The sequence below is a fragment of the Strix aluco genome, chromosome 2, assembly GCF_031877795.1.
Source record: "Strix aluco isolate bStrAlu1 chromosome 2, bStrAlu1.hap1, whole genome shotgun sequence".
Lineage (NCBI taxonomy): Eukaryota > Metazoa > Chordata > Aves > Strigiformes > Strigidae > Strix > Strix aluco.
In genome coordinates this window covers 39144717-39168274 of record NC_133932.1, presented here as the reverse complement: position 1 = coordinate 39168274, position 23558 = coordinate 39144717, and the positions used below count along the sequence as shown (strand labels likewise).

The window sequence follows — 23558 nt, the reverse complement described above, 5'->3', positions numbered from 1 at the left end:
CCTTCAGGAGAAAGTTACATTTGAAACTATTAATAAACACACAGCAAGCAACCAGGTAGCTTCTTATTCCCCACCTGCATGCTCCATGATGAAACCCAGGAAGATTACAGGTTTTGGGGGGGGGGGGGGAATCAAACTGTAGCCAAGAGACTGACAGACATGTGTTTTCAGCTACTTTTCAAAATAAGACATGGACATACAGAAACCATAGACAGAAATGGACATACAGAAACCTTAACACGTTCAGTCCACATCTAGGTATTACAGGGCAAAGTCTCAATAACATGTTTTTAAACGGTTATTAAAGAGCAACAGCTAAGCATAACACTTACAGGGTATGATCTGCATTACACCGAAGTTCCTTCTGAATAAGACGCAGTAAGAACTGTAAAAACAGTCACAGTAGCTGTGTTAGTTATCTATACAGATGCACAGATAAACTAAGTTTCAGGATAAGATGTTCACTGCTATTCGAGGAGTTCCTCATTTGAAACATTACCCTGTTGAATTCAGTTGAACTCAGTTTAAAAAAGTAAAAATTGAAAGATTTACAGATGCTCACTCAATGTTTGGAAGAGGAGTTTTCACAATGAATAGGTAAGAGGAAAATAATTTCCTTTTTGCAACCAAGACATTATTTCTTTGTACAAACCAGAATGGCTTTCTGGTTACTTTACCAGCAGACATGTAAAAAAACCAGCAGAGGGAACCCAAGACTTCAAGAAAATATGGCAAATAGAAATTTTGGAGCATAAAAGTATTTTAGCTGCTATTCTGAAAAACAGCTGTGTGTGTGAAAAAGCTTTAACCACACAATTAGTCAAGATGAGTAAAGTCAGTCATGTTTACTTGGCTGTGCGGGATCAGGACTTTCAAGCACACTTTAAAAGGTGTACTAAGATGCACCCATGCAGGTGATTTTACAAATAAGATTTGATGATTCCCATGTACATTAAAGACAGAATTAGAACTGCCAGGGTTCCCAATGTTACAGGTTTCTTTATCATCAGAGTCTCACTGTATAAATGGAAGTTTCTTCAATATTATAATTACTGGTGTTTTAAGAAGTTAAACCTAACATTTTAGAGGTATAAGACTGGCCAAGAATGACAGAACTGAATATCATGTAAGAGGCTAAAGGCCCTCCAGATATCTTTGAAGAAATAACATTTGAACACGGGCATCTATACGCTGTACTGCAAAGAACAGGAAAAGCAGAACAAAGAGTTACAAAAACCAGGGTTTATTACAACAGTACAGAGTTAATCCTCCCAAAACCAGAGCTTTACAAAAGCATTTTAACTGATGCTGCAAAGAAATGTGGGGTTTTTTTTCATTTGGTTTTAATAAATAACTATAAAAGAAAAAAAGCAGAGCTTTAAGTCTACTTGGGAAAACTATGACAATCTCCCAAACCTCACTCTGCAGCATGGAATACCTAATACTGAAAACAGATCAGGATTTATAGAGCTGCTGACTACCAGTCTGCAACATACTTCAACTATTAACTTACCTAATCAATTTACTTAATTCCCAGAGATTTCACATCTTAAGTGTGGAAAAACTGACTTTAAAATTTTAGGTTTAACTTGAATTTAGGAAAAAAGCCTCAATAGTAACCCAAAGCAAGACTTTCTGCTCTTCTTGCATCAAGGAAGAGTCGTCTGACACACTCAGCATTAGCTCCTCTGCAGGAGCACAGAGCTCAGTGCAATACAGTGCAGGCACAGGGCTCTGGGCACAAGCCAGTACAGAGGAAGGAGTATTTCTGAAGGGTTTCACAGTCACCCTGCCCTTTCATGAGCACTTCCACCCAGGACTTCAAAAGGAGAGGATAAGCAGATGACACTTCAGGACATCTCTGAGGTAGTCATAGTAGCATTCTGCTCTGCTGGAGAACAAAGCTGGTACAGATGCCTACCAGGAATATCTGTGGCAAATGTCACATAACCTACAAGCTAACCTACAGGTGGGTGCAGCACGACTGACTTCAAAGGTGCAGTAAGACTCGCCTTGCCTCATCTTGTGTCTTCTTTGGTCTTTAAAAGCAAAGCAGAGCAAGTCAGAAGTGAAAAAAACCACCACCTTTTCAGATCTTCCTACCAATCATACAGGATCTCAGACAGGAATGAAAAGGAGAATGAAATGTGCTTTGTACCAGGGCACCACACGTGTGTTGCACTCCTTTTCCCTAAACATCTGCTCCTGGTTGCTGTCAAAAGTTAGGATGGCAGTTTTTCGTCTAACCTAGTACAGCAGTTTTAGTCCATCTGGAGAATGTGATGTATTAACTTTCAACAGCTTCATTATCGCGGCGATTTTGGTGATACAGCAATGTAGCAGAACATTTGTTACTGCTTCACTAAACTGGTTTTAAAGAAAACAGAAGTAATTCTTCAGTGAGTGGAATCTGAGGCATCTTCTAGGTCTACATATGAAGGTTTACTTACAATTATGCCTGCTCCAATCTGCTCAGCCAGTAATTAACAGATGTGTATTTACTCAGGAATTGAAGTGCATCAGAACTAATCTGCACTCCTGATTAAAATTAAATGAGAATTTCAAAATGAGCAAATTTGCTGTTTAATTGCAAATTTCGTACACGACTGAAGTTTCTTATAAGATGGAGTATTGAAATTGCAGAAGGAAAATTTGCATTTTAAGATAGTTCAGCACAAAAGAAATACACAGAAACTAAATAGTATTTTTAGACTTACTAGCAAGGCACATGCATCTGCCACCATGAGCATGTAAAACACGTTGTTCCAACCAGATGGGGAAATAAGACCAGCTAAGAGAGGCCCCAAAGCCGCACCTAAAATATAATATTGATATTGTCAGAATGATGCAATGTAAGATTTACTATGCCGAAGGAGTTATCCTGAGTTAGAATATCAACTTCTCCACCTAGTTAAATCAGTATTACCTTATGTATTAAAAGGTCCCAGAAAGCGCAAAACCATACTGGTACAGTGCAAGTCAATGAGAAACCTAACAAGGGGAAGCTGGAAGACTAGACATTTCAGAAATGCCTGCCTTTGGCTCAACAAAACACCCATCCATTATTAAGCTGAATCCTACTCAATTTCCCCTTACACATACCAGCGTGGAGGGCGTGAACACAATATCCCTGATCTCAGAAACAGCCCAATGTCATCTGCTTTTGCTGTCTGTGCCCAGCATCAGCCTACCACCCTCTTCCTTCCTCCCTCAGGTGTGGGACCCACTAGAGAGGTTTAAAGCTAAGTTTGCTCTACTTCCCATTCTCAAAGCTGTACTGAGTCCCTGCAAAATGCGAACTGGACGGAGCCTAGTTTCTCAAAGATCCTTTGTTTTAACCTACCACAGCTAAGGCAGGCTACCTTACATCTCTGGCTTACCTACAGATCCTGTTCCATCGATGATTGCTGTCACTGTGGACAAGGCTCTTGCATTCCCTTTCAGGCTTTTATGGGTACCCTAAAGTGACAAAGACTGCTTAGAACCATCCTGAGCTGAACTCTGAGAAAGTCCTTACAACATCATCTAGCTCACATCCATCCACATTAGATGTACGTTGTGAAGATGCCTTAAATATCCTAGCTCAGACCCTTTTATCACTACTTAAAGAAGCCTTCTACCCCATCAACCTATTGCCTACAGTGTTCTCCTTTATTAAATCATTGTATTTTAACCACAGGAGCCAAGAAGCTTTCTGTTCTGTACATTATGGATTCAAGCAACAAGGACTGTACTTCAGCTTTGCATTATGCTGCAAAGCTGTTACCATGGCCATCTTTTCCCCTGCTAATAGAGCAAAGCTCTGTGGAACAAAAGAAAAAAAAAAAAAAGATCACTGCTGTGACAGCAATACTAAAGCACCAGAATAATTATGGATATATACTGAAATGTTAATTCTTGAGTCAAAAGAAGCTGTTCAGTCCCAATTCTAGAAGCCAGGTCTTCAGAACAAAACAACTGATAAAGGGAGTGACTTAGTAGAAAGAGAGAAACTGAATAGTTCAGAGAACTGTTTTTAAGATACAGACAGTCCTTTATCTCCAGTACACCGAGGAGAATCCAGTCAGGTAATCAGCAATTTACATTTGTTTGTGTCAGATGTTTGACTGTTGACATCTGAGGAACTGGTTGGCAGTTTCAATCCTCTTCCCAAGGGCCAGGTGGGATCTTGTGATGTCAGGCCCCACTTCCTAGCTAGCAGCCCCTTCAACAAGGCTAAGGATAAAATGGGCAATGCATGGTGGTCACCTTTGTCTTGCCAAGACCTCCAGGCCAAGAATAGGGCTCCAAAGGACGTTTGGAGATTTCCATTCTGCTCTTTTTCCTATATTTAGAGCATTTGTTGTTAGGGGACTTTTGCTTCTTACTTGGTGCCCTAAGGAACCACTCTGAAATCTTTGAAATCAACCTTCTTTGAAAGCAACCTTCCAAAGCCTACCTAAAAGGTCAATGTTTTCACATGGCATTTATGACTTGACTGACCTGATCCAGCTGAAAGTGCTGGCAACCAGAATAACTGCAGAAAAAAAGGCACAGGGTACATGGACAAAAGTAAAGGTATGTGCCAGGTGTAACTTTCCACACTGACAGGAATTAAGTCTCCAGCTCATCTCATTAAAGACGCAAAGTATAAAAAGAAGAGAAGGCACCTGTACAGAGAGATCTGGCTTTGCATTCAACCTTCACATTCACTTTGGGCTGTCATCTACAAGGTTCTGTTTTATTAGCGGGCAAGAGTAATTTAGAAGCTTTGCACAAGCACGACACTCATTCATACTAATACATGAACTCTAAAACAATCTCAATGGCTGAGTTCAGCACTGCCTATCCAGCTCCTTATCCCTTTGCTTTGGGACAATGCAGCCCCTTCACTGACAACCCTACACAAATCAAAAGGCTACGGTGGAAGCAGAGGGGAAGCCAAACTCACCAAGTCGGCAGAGACAGCAGTGGTGATCAGCGCATAAGGGCCATTCACCAGGGCACCACTGATAAGCAGCATCACTGTTGCAAGTTGACAAAAATGGAAAATGTGAGTTGCCTGAAAGACTGTTAACCATAACAACAGGAGACACCATAGCCTATGCTTCTCAAATGGTTTAATTCCCTCCTTGGGTCCCCCGATCCCATTACAAAATTGGGAAAGGAGGAAAAGCAACATACATTCCTATCACCCTTCAGTGGTTACTCCACAATGTGAATTCACAAATATAACAGGAGATGGGACTGAGCCAAAAGGCACTTCCCAGGGCCTTTATTGATCCTGGTAGGTCAGAGAAAGGGGAAAATCTGACCAAACTGACCCTAAGAGCAGGAGATGCTCACAGAATCCACCCATAAGCTCTTTCTCTGCTGATACAGCACCAAGGACCAGAGGGTCCTACAACTTAACAAGGTTATTAGGTAGGTGAGACACTACCGTCAGCACTTGTGTTTCAACTTCTCTTTTGAGGTAACCAGTAGAAAGCCGCAAATGAATTCAGCCTATACAAGCAAAGTCAATGTTGCTGTCAAAAGTACTACAAGTATTCTTTAAAGACCTCTGACATCTGGCACAGGGAATATAATAAAGCCTGTGCTGACACAAAAGCTCCAGAAAGACGACTAATGATATTAACTAAACCACTTTTTTTCATGCCACCCTTGACTGATTTCCTAGCTTCCCCTTCCTTACCCTGTAAAAATCCTGCAAGACAAAGTCTAGGGAATTTGATTCCGTACTTAAAATAAAAATTTTTAAAAATTTGAAAAAGGAAAGAGAATCAAATGAGCATAAATGAAAAGTTCACAGAAAGCCAGGGAGTAACTTAAAGATACTTACCTACAGTAGCCTCAAGGCCCATTTTACTGACTGCAGAGAACATGTACAACTGTAAAGACGAAAAAACAAACATGCTGAATACCAACATACGGACTAATCCTAGGTTCCCCATTTTCCCCATATTAACTATGAAATATTTTAGATGGTATTTTGTGAAAGCTAGTTCTAGGTTTTACTAAACCGTTTTAGACCACAGCAGAATGATTGTTAGGGGGTATGCTCCTATTCCCCAGTATGTTCTTTCAGAAGAAAGGGCTGTGTTATGAGACCACTCAACTTTAAACTCTCAAATTGCCGGCTTCAACACAGGACAGAATACTGTTCACAAAAGAATAAAAAAAAAAATGCATCTCGTATGTCCAACTGACAGTTTTTCAACAGTTATAGCACAGAAATTTTAGCCTTTTAGCAGCTAAAATTCTGGCTAAGAACTGAACATCAAATTTTACAAGAGTGATAAACTTCCCGTATAATCCTATAACAAGCAATACATTAGAGTTATTTGCTTGTTTAGTAAAGGCAGCCTCATGCTCACGTGCGCAACTTCTCATGCCAGCTTTAACCTGGCCTCAACTCTTTATGTCCAAGTTGGAAGATGCTGTCTGCAGAACTTCCCAAGGAATGCTGTCAAAGTCTCAGCCACAGCTGTAAGAGAGGGGCAAACTCTTACTGTGGGTGCTGCAAGCAATAACATCATTCCGCAGGTTGATGCCCTCTTCTCCAGCCTGTCTGAAATCAGGCCTGCCAAAATTCCACCTGAAAGAAGAGTGGTGTGTGAGCAAAACACTCTGTGCACGTTTTACACAAAAAGACATCAGTTATACTTAATGAAACCCAACCCAGATTAAAACAATACAACTTTTAATGTAGTTATACACAGCAGCACAGAGCATGAGACTGACATCATCATTCACACTTAGCAATTTCCTTATTAACCCAACTAGTTCTGACTTAGAAGATAATAGAAGCAGATAGTTGTTCTTCCTTGTTGTTTATTCCAACAAAATATCCAACATGACCGGAGTGGAGGTGGAATAGGGATGAAAGAAATATTTAGAAATCATTGCTCTGCTGCTTTTGAATGTGAAGCCTTTTCACCAGGTGCCACATGGCCCCACTGCTGGCATTCTGGAATCCAGCTGTGCCCAGCTACTCACTGGTCTCAACTCCTCAGCTGCAACAGTAAACTTGGCTCTTGAGTGCTCTGTCCATGTTGCACTGCAACCAGGGGAAATTAGCTGCTCTAGATCTTGGGGCAAATGAAATACTTGGTTTTCTCTCCAGGCAGTCACTCCAGACTCTTTTAATTTTCCCTACTTCTTGTGTTTGCCAGTGACTGTACACAGAAGTACTAATCAGAGCATGTGGCAGGAGAGGGCTGGAAGGCCCAAGGGAAGGAGCTGCCAAAATGATATAAAGCGAACTTGGTACAGGGGGAAGAACGGGAAGCTCTCTGGATTCTCCAGATTCCTAAATATTGCTGGGCCTGCCACTCCCTTCCCAGCTGCCCATCTCCAAAGTGCTCACATCCCACTTGAATTTAAATGTAAATGCCAAAGGTCCGAGCAGCACCGGCACACTATTCCATAGCGGAATAAGATACTGCTGAAAGAAGTCACCCACATCTCTAAGGTACTACTGACTCTGGCTTCTAGCTATCTGGGATGAAATAAGCAGTAAGAAATGGCTGAAGCCACATCCAGCACAAGGCTAGAACAGTAACTGCAACACACCTTGACACCTGCATCTTGAACTACCAGGGTCTACATAGCTCTTGATCCAGTGAAACTTCTCCATCATGAGCATCATTGTCCAACAGACTGATAGAGGGCTTATTTCCATAAGGGAACTGGGGGAGGCGGAGAGGGGATGGGGTGTGTGTGTCAAATCAGCCGGGCATCAAGGCGATGATGCTTGTTTTATTGTGAGCCATACTGTCTGCACTGGCTTAAGAATTTAATTATTCTATCATCATCTCTCATTGTTATTGTTACTACAATCTCTCAGTTTTGTCACATACAGTTATACAAAAAGAAAATATCAAGAAAAAAATGCGACACACCTGTGGCCATTCGCCTCTGTGCCCACAAAAAAATATACAACTGTACAGGCTGGGATAGTTCTGTTATGCTAGAGTGACAAAAGGAAGACATTTTGACAGGTGGCATGACCAAGACGCACAGGCTAGAGTTGATGGAGCTAAAAGATTCCGTAATACTTGGCTCTTACAATCTGTGCTGGACAATATCACTGACTCTGTGAGTTGTTCAATTTAAAGATATTTTGTTAGGTTTTCAACAACCAACCCAGCTCTCAACTTAGTACCTTTACTGCCACTCTCCTTCAGTGAACATAAGGCACAAGGATTAATAATATATGTAAGCTGTGCGTACCACAGCTTTTCCTAAACTGGTCCGATTAAGGATGAAATATTAATATATAAAACTTACCAAAGATTCCACCCACATCAAACAGTGTAGAAAGGTCTCCAGCTCTTTTGGCATCAAGATGCTCTAGCAACAGAAGAAAAGCATTTGTCTCATTTTCAGACTACAAAACAGCAATCTCAATAGTCTTGTCATGCTAGGATAAAGGCATCTTATGGCAGCATTTTTTGTTCACAGGAAAAAGCTACCATAAGCTGTCATTGTATATGACAAAGAAGAATGTATCATAACTGGGTATTCAGGGATACAGTCTTTTGAATGCAATTACATTCACAGCAGGACATTTTACCACTTTAACTATAGATGTAGTCCAAGCAATAGAGCTGTTAATTGTTAAAAGTCTGGACTAACGATATTCCCACTGTGAACAGCCACAGATTCATAAACAGTTAACAAATGTTTGTGAGGCTCTTTACTCTAAAAGCATGATTAGCATACGTTTGGATCACTTATCATCCTGGAGGCCTCCCACATGACCATTAATATTCATCATTAAATTACATCTGGCAACCATGCCTGGCACAACATGCACTGTGCAGTTCATGGGCACTATGACGAGACAGCGATTTCCTTAACCCCACTGTTTGCACATACTTACATTTAGCCTAACGTAGTTACTGATACGCTATGGGGTCAGATCTCCAAAGTACATCAGGAAGTTGGGCAACCCAGTCCTATTGTGGTAAGTGTGAAGTTTCAAATGGAGCAGAATTTCTAAACCCCTTTGGTATTTTTTTTTTTTAAAATCTCTGATATACATCTGAAAGAGCAGTATGTGCTAAAACAGTGGGGTCAGTGGCACTACCATAACCTCACCAACATCTGCCACAGCACAGATGGCAGTACTGTCACAAATATCATTAACCTTTCTATTAAAAGCCCACTGCTTTCAAGCGACCCAGTCCTGCAGTAACACTGCTTTTTGGAGTCCACACACAACAGCCTTTCGCTATAGGATTTGCAGCTTTATGTGTTTTCATAGGGTGTTCAGCCCATCTCTCTCTGCTGGTTGTCACTGCCATACTTGTCCAGCACAGCTTTTTTGTTAGCTGGGGCTTTAAAGGTCACATCATGGCTCACAAGAACATGAATTTCTCTGGCTAGGGAGAACTCCTTTCTCTGCACTCTACAGCACAAAACAAAAAAGCAGTACTGAACAGATAAAGAAGCTCATTTAGATTTTTTTATATAAGTTTTAATAAGGTACTTCAATCATGTAAAAACATTATGAGAAATTAAACCTTTTTGATTGGCTTGCAAGAGACAAAGACACAGCACTGATGCTTGGAATTGTTGAAGAGAAGCCAGATTCTTTTTTTGTTTGCTTGTTTTGAAAACATCCTCTCATAATACTGAATTCATAAAACTGGGAAATATGTTAATTGGTGACTTACAACTCTCCTGCTACTGTAGCAAAGCTAGCTTATTTTAAAAGTTTGTTTATTTTCTTGTTTATTTTCTTATTTAGTTCAAGCTCTTATTTCCAGACACTATGCAGTCGTAATTCTGTATCCCCCTTACTGTGATACTTACCTACATTTGTGATATAGAGGGGAAGCCAGAAGAGGAAAGTATAGCTCACCAGCTTTGCAAACAGAAGGCAAAGGGAGAACTCTATGACTCCCTGAAAGAATAAAGAAAATAAGAAGTTAGTATCTTGATAGAGGTTGCTATTTGCTTTCAAAGACCATTATGAAAATGGTTTCTAAGAAGCATTTAGGCTGTTCTTTTTCTCTCAAGAATTCCCGAGAAGCATTCTTCCCCTTAAAGCACAAAGCTTGTAATCAGAGCAGACTGTGATATTTTACTTACATGTTTTCTCTTCTCTTAATTGTACTGAATTGACAGAAGAGAGAACGCTAGAACGAACAGGAAGGATTTGATACTGTTTGGGACACCACCATCATTTATTTTCCTCACGTAAAGAGGTTTTTTAATAGCATTATAGCAGATTTGGAGTGTATTCCAGAGGCACTGGCATATTTTCGTGTTCTTTAGATCCTTCCTTCAAGATGGGTCTAAGATTTCCACCTTACTGTTTAACTCTTTACAAAAAGCCAGTTAACCAGTATGACACAGTTCAAATCAGTATGCGGTAAGAGCACACTACAGACAGTGCATATATCTATTTAAAATACTAATTTGTTCCATCATCTTTCCTGATGGGTATATGAAAAGTATACTTACTCCACAGAGCTGAAACCAAACTGTCAAATTAACCTATCTTCATTCCCCTCACCATCTGATATATTTTTGTTTGAAACCGGATTTCTTAAATCCCTGGTACGTGGTACTGCAGTTATCAACACGGACAACACACGTACACAGCTCACTCCACATACAGCTGTGACCCTTTCCAACAACAGCCAGGAAAAGTACCAGAGAGTTACAGAGATTCCAGGTGGCAGCAGCAGCAATTTTTCTACCCATTACTTTCACTTTGCACAGAAAAACAGTTGAGACAGAGAACCAGATGGCAGGATGAGAAGATGCAGAAATACAGCAGTTTGGTGCTGGAGATTTCCTCTCCTACCTTTACACCTGGTCCAAATCATTTGTATGTAATTCTACTTGTGAAACATACTGAAGCTGCTAGGCTTTATGCTGAGTGATGCCTGCTAGCTGATAACTGCAAGCAGTTGGTGCCTGCAAGTTGAGGCCTGTAACAATTAGTGATAAGAGAAGCATTCCATTATACCTTATATGGTCATGTTGTGTATACCTGGAAGTCTCAAAGGGGGAAATATTAAGAAATTCTTTTACCAAACGATGTTTAACTTTGTATTTAACAAGGCTTGAGTGATTAAAATGTACAGAGAAGATATCCTAACCTTGAGAATACATACATCCTGGCAGAAATGCTCAAACAAGGCAGATAAGAAAGAAAAGCTTGGCCAGACAACAGAGTTGGGAAACATCCAAGGAGAAGAAATTGTCCTCAAAAGACTCGTGACCATAAAAGGGAAAAGGGAGGAGGGGGCTAACTCTCCAAATGACCACTGACAACCAGCTGAGACCCCCGTGCATGCATAGGTAGTTTTGCAACACCAGCATTATGTAAATATAGTAGATAGGCAGAAAGGCGGAGACTTATTGGAGAAAGTATGAATATTCATGTCTTTAAGGCACATAAAAGATTAACTTTTATGTGTGTGCATGTTAGGTGGAATGATTCCCCATGCATCCAGCGCTGCAATAAAGAATGCCTGCTTTCTAAAACTCTAAAACGAGTCTTAAGAGTTCCTCTGCCAGCTTTTACGGTAAGAAGAGGACAATCAAGGATGATAGTCCCTGATCTAAAGGAAACTTCTTTTCCTTTTACCAGCAGTCCAAATGTTTAGGCTGTCTGAAACTTCTCAATATAAACCATACAAGAGGTTTTAAAATGAAAGCTTTTAAAAATAATGTTGAGTCTAAAAGGGAAGCCATGGAAGGAAGTTCTGATGCAGAGAAGAGCTTATAGACTCAGCCTGCTATTCCATCTTTAATACCCATGTGCCATTAACTAAGACCAATAAACTTTTACATTATAGGCTACTCTAGTATTAGATATAATGAGGTGGAAAAAAAAGCAGTTATATGGGTACTGGAGCCTAGATGCTTGTAGTTTCTAAGATGCAACCAATGAGCTTATACCATCTGCTTATTGGGGAAGAGTACTCTTGTATCGATTTTGACTCCTCTGAGAGGGGCACACCTTATCTTCTGTACCTACATACACCAGTGTTGTCCATCAAAACTTGTGATGCAAAGTTAGTCATCTACCACTCCATCTAGGACTTTATGGAAATATGAATTCTGAGGCAAAACTTAATTTTTAGAGGAACTGGCAAGAACAGTGCATGTACTCACAGGTATTCGCAAGGCCCCAAGGAAGCTGATAGCTGATGTCCCATGTCTACCTTCCCCAGTGACCACAATGCTGGAGTTCAGTGACACGCTGCAATTTTCACTGTCAGTAAGCAAATGGTGCATCTCTGGATCCTGCAATTTTCCCCAGCAACACCATATGAAAAACAAAGGAAGAATGTATCAGAACACATATGCAGGAATCAAATAATTCCAAAATATTTTTTTAAAAAGTTATCTATTTTATCACAGAAAGTTACAGCTTTTAGTAATCTCTTGATTTGGATATACAGAGTATACGGAGAGAGTACACAGTATATAATACAGAATATCAGGTGAAACAAGCCTGGTTATTTATATCTTAGCGCATACACTTTATTACGGAATCAAGTTTTTGTTCCACTGCGACACAAATTCAAGTTGCAAAAAAAGGCATATTAGAGTACCATTTAACGGAATAAAACAATTCCCAGTCTTCCCTTACCCCACTACGTAAATGTGGTCTAATTAAAACTGACAATCTACCGAGTACTACAACACATTTCTGTATAGAAGCATGTATTATCTTCCTTCTGTATAAACATTAAGCCCACTTTTCAGACTCTGTAACATCATCTTACCTACTGATTTAAATACAGGCCAACATTTCATGAATTATGGATACTGAGTGCTTTATGTTAAGCAATCACTTATTTTTTCATGTCTGTTTCATTTGAGCATTGTAATCCACAAATTATAAAAGCCTGGAATTTACCAATATTACCCAAGTTGTGAATTCTGAGTTATTTTCTAGCACTAGGAATGATTTTACTCTAATAATTCCACTGGCTGCTAAGAATACTTGCAGAGCAAGTTATCACTCAACAAGAACGAGCCATTCCAGTCTAGCCATGAGAATATCTTGTTATTTTTAATCTATCCACCACACTAAAGTGAACTCTCAGAATAGAACTGGAAATTTACATCTTACAGCTGTACACAGAAAAAGAAATTTCAGACATAAATAACCCTTAGTACTTCTTTTCCAACTCAGAAAAAGGACAGGATGTAGCTATCCTCACCTTCACCTGCTCGCTGAGAAGGTTACCTAGCTGTGTAGTTTTACTAGCTATGGATGTATTCTACATACTGTCTTCTTTCTCCTAATTCTTGTGCATTTGAATAAAGCCTTAGCAAAGAATTAAGCCTCAAATATATATTTGGCTGTAGGTTAGTAAGGATAACTACTGGAAATCAAATAGCCTGCTGTTTTATTACAAAGATGAAAACTTTCTGATTAATATTTGGTAAGCTGAGGGAGGAAGAAGGAAAAAGAAATTAAAATCACTCATAATTCTAAATAAATTCTGTTTTTAAAGAACTTCATTTAGGAGAAGACACTAGGGAAACTTCTGGACACCTGAGCCCAGACACAGCATAATTTTAGAAGCTACCATGTGTCATCCAAAAATGTTTGTACAGGACTGGTAGACAGGATGCAGGATTTACAGGAGACCCAGCACCCTGATGAAGCATTAACTAGAAGACAGGAAAAAAATCTAGGGACCTCTGACATGGTACTGTAAACCTATGTTACGGCACAAGTCACTCCATCATCATCATCATAAGTATTTATCTTCCGAATTAGTAGAGCAACTTCAAAACTTGAACTATTTAACAGTAGCACTTCAAACTATCAGCCATTAACACAGAAAAACAGGAAGGGCAGGGGGGAGACAGAGAGGAGAGGGGAGAGAGAGAGAAGAGGAGAAAAAAGAAGTTCCCCACTGGATTCAATGGAAGACACTTCTGAGTGTCTTAAGCTAGTACCTCTTGCACAATTTGCACAGCAAACTTAACCAGGATTGTCTGAGGTAAAGCTGCTCATTTCTCAGACAGGTAGCTCTAAGCCTATTTAAGAAGAGTGGGTTAAGTATTGAAGTGGAAGTTACCAGAGTCCAAACAACTTACTTTAGCAACTCACACCGGAAACTTTTGCTGACAATATGCGGTTTTTACGCCACACATAGCTAAATGATAAATAAAACCAGCAGTTTGTGCATGGCAGAGATAACATTGTTCAGCCTTGCCAGCTTGTCATAGAGTGTGATTAGGCATATGGCACACTCTTGATCTCTGGGAAGGATTCATTATCCCTCAATTTTGTGTAATTTTTAAGAGGCCAACCTGACACAAGCAGTAATGAACACGCATATGTATTCAGGTCACGCAGCCAAAAACACATTCTGCTTTCAATCACTGCATATCCCGAATATTTGCTTTCTTTTACAGTAATTGAAGAGGTCAATGAAAAATCAGTAAAAGCTGCCATTCCAGTGTGCTTGGAGGAGACCAGCTCACAAATGCAAAACATCTGTTGTTTGTACAGGCACAAAAGCCGACTGCAATAATCAGCTCAGCACAACTCCAATACAACCACTATAAAAAAGAGAGATATTCAACTCTGCTTTGACAGGAAAAAGATTACTTCTGTCACTGGTAGAAAATCAGTGGGTACCAAACAGTGACAAACAAGGATTTTTAAGTTTTATTAAATTTTTTTTTAAACCTTGTTAGGACTCCATATTATGAACATATAATCAAGCTGGCAGGGTGGAGAGGGGGGAAAAAGAAAAAAAAAAGTTGGCAGGATTGCCATGCTTTGGTGTCCATGTTGTCTCTCTGTCCTGCTCACAAGGGAGCACCAGTCTGGGTGAGTGGGGGTACATTTTCCTTGCTCACTTGCTATGCAGACTCTGCATAGTTTGACAGTAGAGGTACTAGCAGAGTTAGCAGACATAGATTTCTCTTCTAATTTGCTGACTATATTTTAGCTCTGTCTTCATGACTTGTCTAAAGACACCTGCTGATATTCTTACATCTTCTCCTCTTACTTTCCACCTGGCTGTGAAATAATATTTCCAAATGGTTTCTGGGCTGGAGACTGTTCTTGGGCAGCTCAAAATGAACAGGAACAGAGTGGGTTTAAGTTGGACTGATCAAAATGATGAGTGTTTCCTTAGCAAAAATTTCAAAACCTTTTCATCAACACTGATTACTATACCCTCCGAATGCTGATTATTCTTCTATGGGCAAAGGATGAAAAGAACAGGAAGTTTCTATCTTCCTGTAAAAGTCTGAAAGAAGTTTAAAAAAGGTAACCTTCAGGATATGCTGTGCCAAGTGTACCGAGTACAAATACAAAATTTCAAATGGAAATTTTCAGTTGATGTCCATCACAAGATAAAATGTCTTTCTGCTCACAAATGGGCAAATCCAGAATTCAGTTTCTCTTGAGAATTACCAGCACTTACAGTTACAAGTTTTAGGCAAGATTTCTGTGAACAACTGCTCATATTTACAACTCTGTCTCCACATATAATCTTGTAAGCACATACATCTATTATATTAAAAACGGAGAGAAGTGAGACTGCAAGGATGGGACAAACACCATATAAGTAGTTTAAAGATTTCAAATGGGCTATCTTTAAAATATTTTGCAGTGCATTATTTCTGCTGGAATTGTATGAAGATCACAAGATAAGACCAACTGAGTAAGCATGCTATCTTGTTCAGCTCAGTTTGCAGTATTTATGTTAGATAATGCTTAGTTTCCTCATCTCAAGTTACACTTATGTATGAAGATGGAAGTGGATTTCAGCATCATAAAAGGAAGAGCAATCTTTACCAATAGTAAATCTACTGTGAATATTCCATGTGAGCTTTAGGAAGTCTTCTATACTATTTTACAACAACATGTTATATTTTACCTGAGGTTTGCTGGTTTCCTTAGCATTTAAGATTGGCATCTGGACTCTGAATCGAGATGCACCATTCAGTAAGGTTTTAGAACTCTGAAAAAAAATAAAACAAAACAAAACACCCATACTTTTGTTGGTTGTTTTTTTAAGGATTACACTAGTGTTAATCATTTCTCTGCAACAAAGCCTTCGTGCATTGTAACATAAACATAACCCCAAAATGAGCATCTTTAATGACTGTGTATTTTGCGTTTTTAAAGTTCTTACACAGACCTATGGCAACGTACACAAAATGCAATAACACATTTATATGAAGGCTAACTTCATACTGCTTTTCTATAGAATCAGCATACTGAATTCAGAGCACAGTCATGCTGTTCTTAACTCAAGATTTTTCCTCTACTGAACTTTCATTGACATTGCAAACTTAGTTTTTTCTCATAAGCAGATGATCATAGTAGCAACTACAGAAGTTGATTTGTTTCAGGAAGACCTTGATTCTTCACTTCCCTATCCCTTTAAGTTAAAAGTTTATCCCATCAGCTTATGCTCACTATATTCATCTAACCTGGAAACGGACTGTGCTCTTGTGGCCAGGAAGGTTAATGAAGAGTCTGAGCACCTCCAGCACACTCAGTACAGAAATCAAGGCAACAAGCTATATTTTAGGCCCAAGATGGACCTTCTTTTTAGACTTTTATTAACAAGTGCGTTAGTGTACCAGTTCACACCAAAATTGCATTCATTGGAAAATATCGTTCTGAGATCCTTGGTCTAAGATTTACCAGGGACATTAAGGTCTGTCCACTGAATTAAATATACAGCTTCGAAGTAGGTTTGCAGACAGGTATGGACAACCAATTGCTAAGACCACAAGAGGCACTGTGCATTCCTCAGTGATGAGATGTTTGTTTCAGTGTCTAATCACACTCCGGATGCCACAATAAAAAAACAAAATAAAACAAAAATACCCAAACCCTGTCACAAATAAACACCCCCAACCAAAAAAAACCAAAAGAATGCCCATTCTCACTGAACATTTTAATTCAAAATGAATCACTAAACAAAAATACAAGGATATGTATTGTAGTATTACTTAGACAAACTGCCATTCATCAACCAAATCCTTCTAAGAAGGCAAAAAACTTTTGACAATAACCTAAAGTATTTCTGCTGCTCAATGCAGAGCTGAGGCCAAGCAGTCTTGGGTGTGCATTCCCCAAAATAAACAAATAACACTCAAACCCCCAGGGTCTGATAAAACAGATTTTTAAATTTTTTCTTACAGAAAATTAGGTTCTTATCAAAAATGTGATTTACAATAATCTGTGGGGAAGAAAATCCATTATCTAGACAAGTCATCTACATCTTTATTCAGCAGCTCAGCAAAGTGAAAGACTTTTTCATTTGACTCTCTAAAATAAGATTTACTGTGGTAAGGAGGAAATGTCTGGGGAAAAGGACTAGACTGAGAGGCTGCACATTTAATACTTAGACTTCTTTCTCCTCTTCGGAAGATAAAAATTGCAGCCTGCTATCTTTTAAACGCACAAGCACTTTGCCACAGGAGTTTAAGAGAGCTAAGTTTCCTGGAAATGCAAAGTCAGGTTAAAGAAAGTTCCTAGAACATAAAGACAGGTCTGTATGAACATGCTACAACTAACATGTTTCTATGAAAAAAAAAAAGTACAGGGAGAAAAGATGAGAAGCAATAAAACCAGTTCTAAATCATCACATTTCACAAATGTTAAATCTACGCTTTAACTTTCATTATGAAAGTGCACCAATGCTTAATAAAGCACACTGACTTCTCGTGTGCATGTTATAGCTATAGCCTTTCACGAAGTCATAGATTAAGCCTCCAATGCTAGCACTTAAAATCACTTTATTGTACATAAATACTTGTTTTGAAACAAATTTCAGATTCATAAATCAGAGCCAAGGTGAATACAAACAAATGAAGCACAGCCCAAGAAATCAGTGAAGAACTGTGCATTCAAGGCTCTGTGCCTGCGTCTCCATCTGTGCTTCTGGCCAACTCAATGAAATCAGATTACTCACCACTACAAACTCTGTAGAAATATTGGGCTCACGATCATGCTGCAAATAAACAGTAGACCAAATTCATCCAAGATAGCGATATCACACAGAGATGAATCTGATCTATAAATCTTAATATAAATCTACCTGAAGTCCTTCCCTCATGTTAGGCATTTATTTTAGTTGTGTTTAAATTTAACCGGCCTTATTCTTCCACAATGAGATTTGGCTTTTGGTGCCAGCTGGCAGAGCTGCCTGCACCTAACCAAGACATCTGTCCAATGTGACCTACTACAGCCTTATGAAAAAAGCAAATGTGTATGTTTTTTTAACGTCTTATTAAAAACATTTCTAACTATGCAGAAGCACACAGGTTGTTCAGGTTGTCACTGAAATGACTGAGCAAAAAAGGCCAGCAAATTCTACCCCTTGTACAACACGACTGAAATTTTTTGTTCCCAGTAATAACAGTCTGTTTTACTACATGAACCTTCTTTCAATTAGCAGTCTGTTTTCTTTACAGACAGGCATTTGTCATTACATGTGCATTTATAGGAGATCTTGAATTTCTATTCTCACCTTACTAATTTCCTTAACTTCTAAAACCACCCTCCCCACAGCAAACAGAAGCTGCGAGCCCTACTCACTAAGGCTTTAGAATCCATTGTACTTTAGAGACCAAACAGGTCTGAAGAGAGGTATTTGAGCAATTCAAATGGTATACAGCTGCCCAAGACAAGGGGGAATCTTCATCTGAAAAGGGTCCAAGGCAGGTGGGGAAGCACTTTTATAAATCTTCTACAAAATTTGCAGATGTGAATATATGGAATAGGGAAGGAAGAAGTGATGCCTTTTGCTTTGGAGAGCAAGGTTTCCAGGGAAACAGAAAGTCAAATGCATCCCTACACAATGAGACTGCACCTGGAGCAGTGATCTTGCTGGTGCCCTAGAGAAGATTAGGTCAAATGCTAGTCCTTTTCTGGGTCTGGGGGAAAGGGTGGCAAATGGAAAGGGAAAAAAGCTCCTAAAATACTAAGGTTTTGTTAAAAATATCACATCAAGTAGATAATGAATGTCAAATTTTTCCATAACAGCTCCTCGAGACATATGAGCAACATACTGTGCAGAAATCTTTAGCTATATTTTCCAGTAAAAGTGTATTTGAAACAAATAAACATTTACTTCTATACAGCTTAACAGCAAATTCTATAAACATTATGCTCTAGGTATTATTAAAAAAGCTGAAATGTTCATGGGAGCCTTTCTGAACTACATCAAAGCTAAGGAAAAAAATTACTCCTGTTAGAAGCCTCTAATAGTCCCTTAAAATATTCTCATACTCGACAGAAGTTACCTTTAAGAAATGAAAGAGAATTAAATGAAAAATACAGAGCACATTGTAAGCACACCTTATCTCACAGTAACAAACTAAGAATAGGAGTTCCACAGATCCTTAAAAGTATTCAGAAGCTTTATCAGGAGTACTTCATATGAGGAGAAAAAAACGATTAACTGGTAAAGAAGAGATAACAGACTAGAAAAGTTACCTTCAGTTACTATTCAAGAAGAGGAGAGTATCTAAAATGTAAAAAACCATCTATCTGAAACTATGGGGAGGGGTGGTAAAAAAGCAGCAATCATCCCTGCAACACTTGCAACTAAAAGGTATAGTCCACATACACCTGTCTGCACACGTAGGTAATCTCCATGTATAATCCACTAACACTGGAAAATATATGTGGGATTCCCTTGGGACCTTCCCTCCAACACTTTCCCCAACAGCCCTGATTTGCCCTCACACATGGGAAACCTTAAGACCAATCTCCCCCTACCCTTCTTCCAAAGAACCACGTGAAAACGTGGCAGACCTGATTGCCCACAGGTCCCTGGGAGCCAAAGGAGAAGGAGTCTGGAGCAACATTCTGCTCTAGGTTTTGGTTACAGTAGAGACAAACACATACCAGAGTCTTATGGAACATGAAACAGAGATGAACCTGCAAACACACTCCTAAACAAAACTGGGCTACAAATGACATTCTGTTAGGAGAAGTTATACACAGCTGGTCTTCCTAATGCTCTTTTTTTGTTTCCTTTTCTTGCTTTTTATTTCTCTCTTGTTCTGTTTGGATTGTCTCCCTTCTCTTGGGTCACAGCCACATGAGGCAAGAAAGGAATCATCTTCTCATGTAGTAGCTAAACCTTTTTAAGGCACATCTTTTCACCACCAACATAGCTTTCTACATTAGTTAATTTTGAGTACATAAAATGTCTTATAAACTTTTGTTTCAAAAGCACTGGGGAAACAGTACCAGAGCTTAATCACTTCCAACCTACTTTCAAAATAATGTTTGAACAACCTTACACTAATACTTAAAGAGAAAGCTTTCCTTTTAGAAAAAAATTTTTAAAAGTTATGAGTTTTGTGGCTACAATGACAGAAGGAAGTATGTGTGCAATGTTCAGCAACCCAAAGAAAGCTTAGACATTTGCGCGCACACACACACACTTCAATCCTGCTTCAACAATGCCTTAAGTGGTCAATCTCTGATGCTGGATTTTCAAACTCCTGTGTCAAGAGAGTCACATTTTCCCTTGTGATTCAGGCAGTATGAGTTCCACAGTTTGTGTGTGTGATAGTATATTTACAGCTTAGCGAAGTTCACTACCTTGCCAAAATTTAAGCCCTTGAAGTATAAGCTGTCATACAATAACAAGATCCACTGCCTTGTTGCCAATAAAACATGTGATCAATGCATTCTAAAAACTCACTGTATATTTAAAAAAAATATAAATCACCTATGTATAAACAGCATCTCCATCCCTGAAGATTTCAAAATTTGACAGGCAAGCCCTAAGCAATTTGATCCTATGTCAAATTTAGATCTATTACGAGCAGAGGGTAGGACCATACAATGTCCAGAGGTCCTGTCCCTTCCAACCTAAATTATTCTGTGATGCCACAAAAACTAAAGTATTGATTAGTCACGTGACCGATGCCACTAAGCAGATTATTTCTCTCTCCTTTTCACAGCCCTTCATTAACATTAGTTTTGGTTAAATAAAGGTCATATTATATCATGACTAAAGTCACTGTCACAGACTGACTGTCTGCTCCAATCTCTTCACCACAGCTTCACATTCATCCCTTGCTTTCTCTTTTCCTTAGCCATGTGCTCCTATGGTCCTTCCCTCTACCTAAGGGAACATCTCGCCTTCCATCCCCAAGCCCACAGATGGGTGGTTCACTGACGCTATGGCAGGAACAGGGCTGTTTGCTCTTCCTGCAATGCCTAATACAGGGTTCTCAAACAGTGAGAGCCTTCACAGAATATGGTTGGCAGCTATCTCATTATGTCATACCTAAGCAAGGAAGGCAACAGGAGATAGGTCAAAATGCTCTGAAGATGTCCAGGAAGACTGAAGGAAAGTATGAAAACTCAAAAAAAAAAAAAAAAAAAAGATTAACCGTTTTTACTTGGTTTACTGTAGTATGATCATCTATTTCAAAATTTCAGTTAAAACAAACTCATTCACCTCTTGATTCACATTGCTTTGATAGAAAGTAAGCTACTGGTTTACCAGTGAAGCACAGAAGACCAATAATTCCCTCAAGTACAGGGTCAGTTATAACAGCCTGGCACAAAAGGGCCTCACAGATTATCTGATTTCCAGAACTATCATAATAAACATGTGTATTAGGAGGCAAAAATCAAAATAGAAAAAGCATTCACTTACACTGGATGGCGTGCAGGAGCAACTAACATCTTTAGGATCTGAAATACGATACCACACAGTTAATAGTGAAAACAAGCATAATGAATATCTCTTCAAACACTTACCAGTAGTTCAATTTTCTGACAATAAACCAACACCACAGATAACACAGAAGTAGTCCTAGTAGAAATGTGTAGCTGTAGCTTTAGAGAAAAATGAAAGGGTGCTCCATAGTATCCTTCCCATCCTATGACAACATTAAGTGCTATTTTGGCAGTCCAGCTCATTATAACATTCTAGTTATATCTGCAGAACTTTCTACCTCCTGACACAGGACAGTTACAGTAAAATAAACATTCATACTAATATAGCTACGCCTATGTAGGGCCAAAACCTGTCATTCCTTTTTCATTTCTAATTTAAAATGACAAAAACTTGCTTTATCATCTGACTTCTGGATTTCATAGCACAGAAAATGGATGGCATGGGTTGAATGGTAGCACAGAATATACATGGCAGCCAGGTGGGACATTCTGCTAAGATACACTTGAACAATTTATAAAGACAGGGAATTAATGACAGGGCAGTGGACTGAATTCTGAAGTGTTACTCTCTCAGGTATGCCAGAGTCTGAGTGTATAAACTCCTTAGTCATACACAGGGTCTTCTCCATCTATTGTTCTAGGAAGTTCTTTAAGTATTGGCATAGCTTGAGGAATATACTTTACACTGGGTCATTTAGGTTAAACAGCTGGTGTTCTTCACCCATAATGAGCCCCCCCCTGGTTCTATCCCATTAAAGCACTTACGTTCAATAAGAAACAGGAAACAAACAATCCCCATCACAGCAATGATAACACCAGGCATCACAAAGGAGAGACCCCAGCATGTAGACACCCAGTAAGCAGCAATTAAGGATCCCAATATATTTCCTACTGAAGTGTGTGAATTCCAGATTCCCATGATCAAACCTCTCCTGCATTTAAAAAAAAAAAAAAAAACGAACCACAAATATTTCTTATTATTCACCCAATAAGCATTACTATCTTGAGAAAAGTGTATCAAAAATGATCGTCTGTCTGTGGTGTTAGTGAAATATTTGCAATCTTACTGTTCTTTAACTGACTGCTTCTTTATGCTACAGTCTTTCATCTGGCAATTTCAAGGCACCTAAATATTAATAGAAGTGTTCTAAATACTTCTCTGTGCATGACAGAACTCATCCTGCTTTTAATGGCATTTAAAGGCACCACTAGGGCTTGCATATTTCTGAATAGAGTTTCTTGGATAAAAACAAGTGTGCAGATATTCCATAGCGTGTACACGCTAAGTCTGATGCTTCCGGGAATGAAAGTCCTCCTGCAAACACCTTGCACCAGTGATCTGATGCTTTCAGGGTATGTTAGACTTATCATACAGAAGAAAACACTCTCTGCAGGATACATAGAGCAAATTCGGTATTTTCCGATCACATTCTGGACTTGCTAGGCACTAGTAGAAGGTAACACCTGCACAAGCTTGGCTATCAGACACAAACTGCTGTCTGCCTGGAAATCACAGATTAAAGCTGCTGTAGAATAGCTCCAGATGAGCTAATGTAAACCACAAAAATCTTACTGAAGTCATGAGAGTTAGATTATATTTTTTTTCCTTTAAGTCACGAGAAAACTGCTTTTCCCTCAGCAGGAGTTTACCTGGAACAACCTAATTTGAACTAAACCAAACTTCTTCCTTTGGCTGATGACAAGATTAAAGAGGTCTGCTCATGTTCCACAGAATTTGTAGCAAAATGAAAACAAGAACCAGATCACTGACAATCAAACCAGAGCCCTACCCACCAGTCCACTATGTGACCTCCCTAAAAGTAAAGGCTGTTGCTTTTGCACAAAGCAAAATCTGAATAAACATATTTGTTTTGCACAGACTCACCAACTTTGTGCAGTATTG

At 39.1% G+C, this 23558-nt stretch overlaps 2 protein-coding genes across 6 annotated transcripts in view; one reads left to right on the top strand and one right to left on the bottom strand.

Moving 5' to 3' along the window:
* Positions 1-23558, top strand: part of RSPH1 (radial spoke head component 1) — a 74197-nt gene that overhangs the window by 20233 nt on the left and 30406 nt on the right. The gene's annotated exons all lie outside the window — the stretch shown is intronic.
* The window catches only part of LOC141919252 (high affinity cGMP-specific 3',5'-cyclic phosphodiesterase 9A), a 105737-nt gene that overhangs the window by 69461 nt on the left and 12718 nt on the right, over positions 1-23558 (bottom strand). For 3 of the 4 annotated variants that reach the window (XR_012621910.1, XM_074814427.1, XM_074814429.1), the window contains exons 8-19: positions 22421-22587; positions 21633-21670; positions 15867-15950; positions 12121-12252; positions 9802-9892; positions 8272-8334; positions 6492-6577; positions 5822-5870; positions 4931-5004; positions 3381-3459; positions 2718-2815; positions 333-385 (exon numbers count right to left, since the gene is read on the bottom strand). Coding sequence is in view for 3 of the 4 variants with exons in the window: in XM_074814427.1 (XP_074670528.1) it covers positions 333-385; positions 2718-2815; positions 3381-3459; positions 4931-5004; positions 5822-5870; positions 6492-6577; positions 8272-8334; positions 9802-9892; positions 12121-12252; positions 15867-15950; positions 21633-21670; positions 22421-22587 (1014 nt within the window). In the remaining variant the exon portion in view is untranslated. The remainder of the gene's footprint in view (positions 1-332; positions 386-2717; positions 2816-3380; positions 3460-4930; positions 5005-5821; positions 5871-6491; positions 6578-8271; positions 8335-9801; positions 9893-12120; positions 12253-15866; positions 15951-21632; positions 21671-22420; positions 22588-23558) is intronic. The other variant, XM_074814426.1, reaches the window with a different exon arrangement.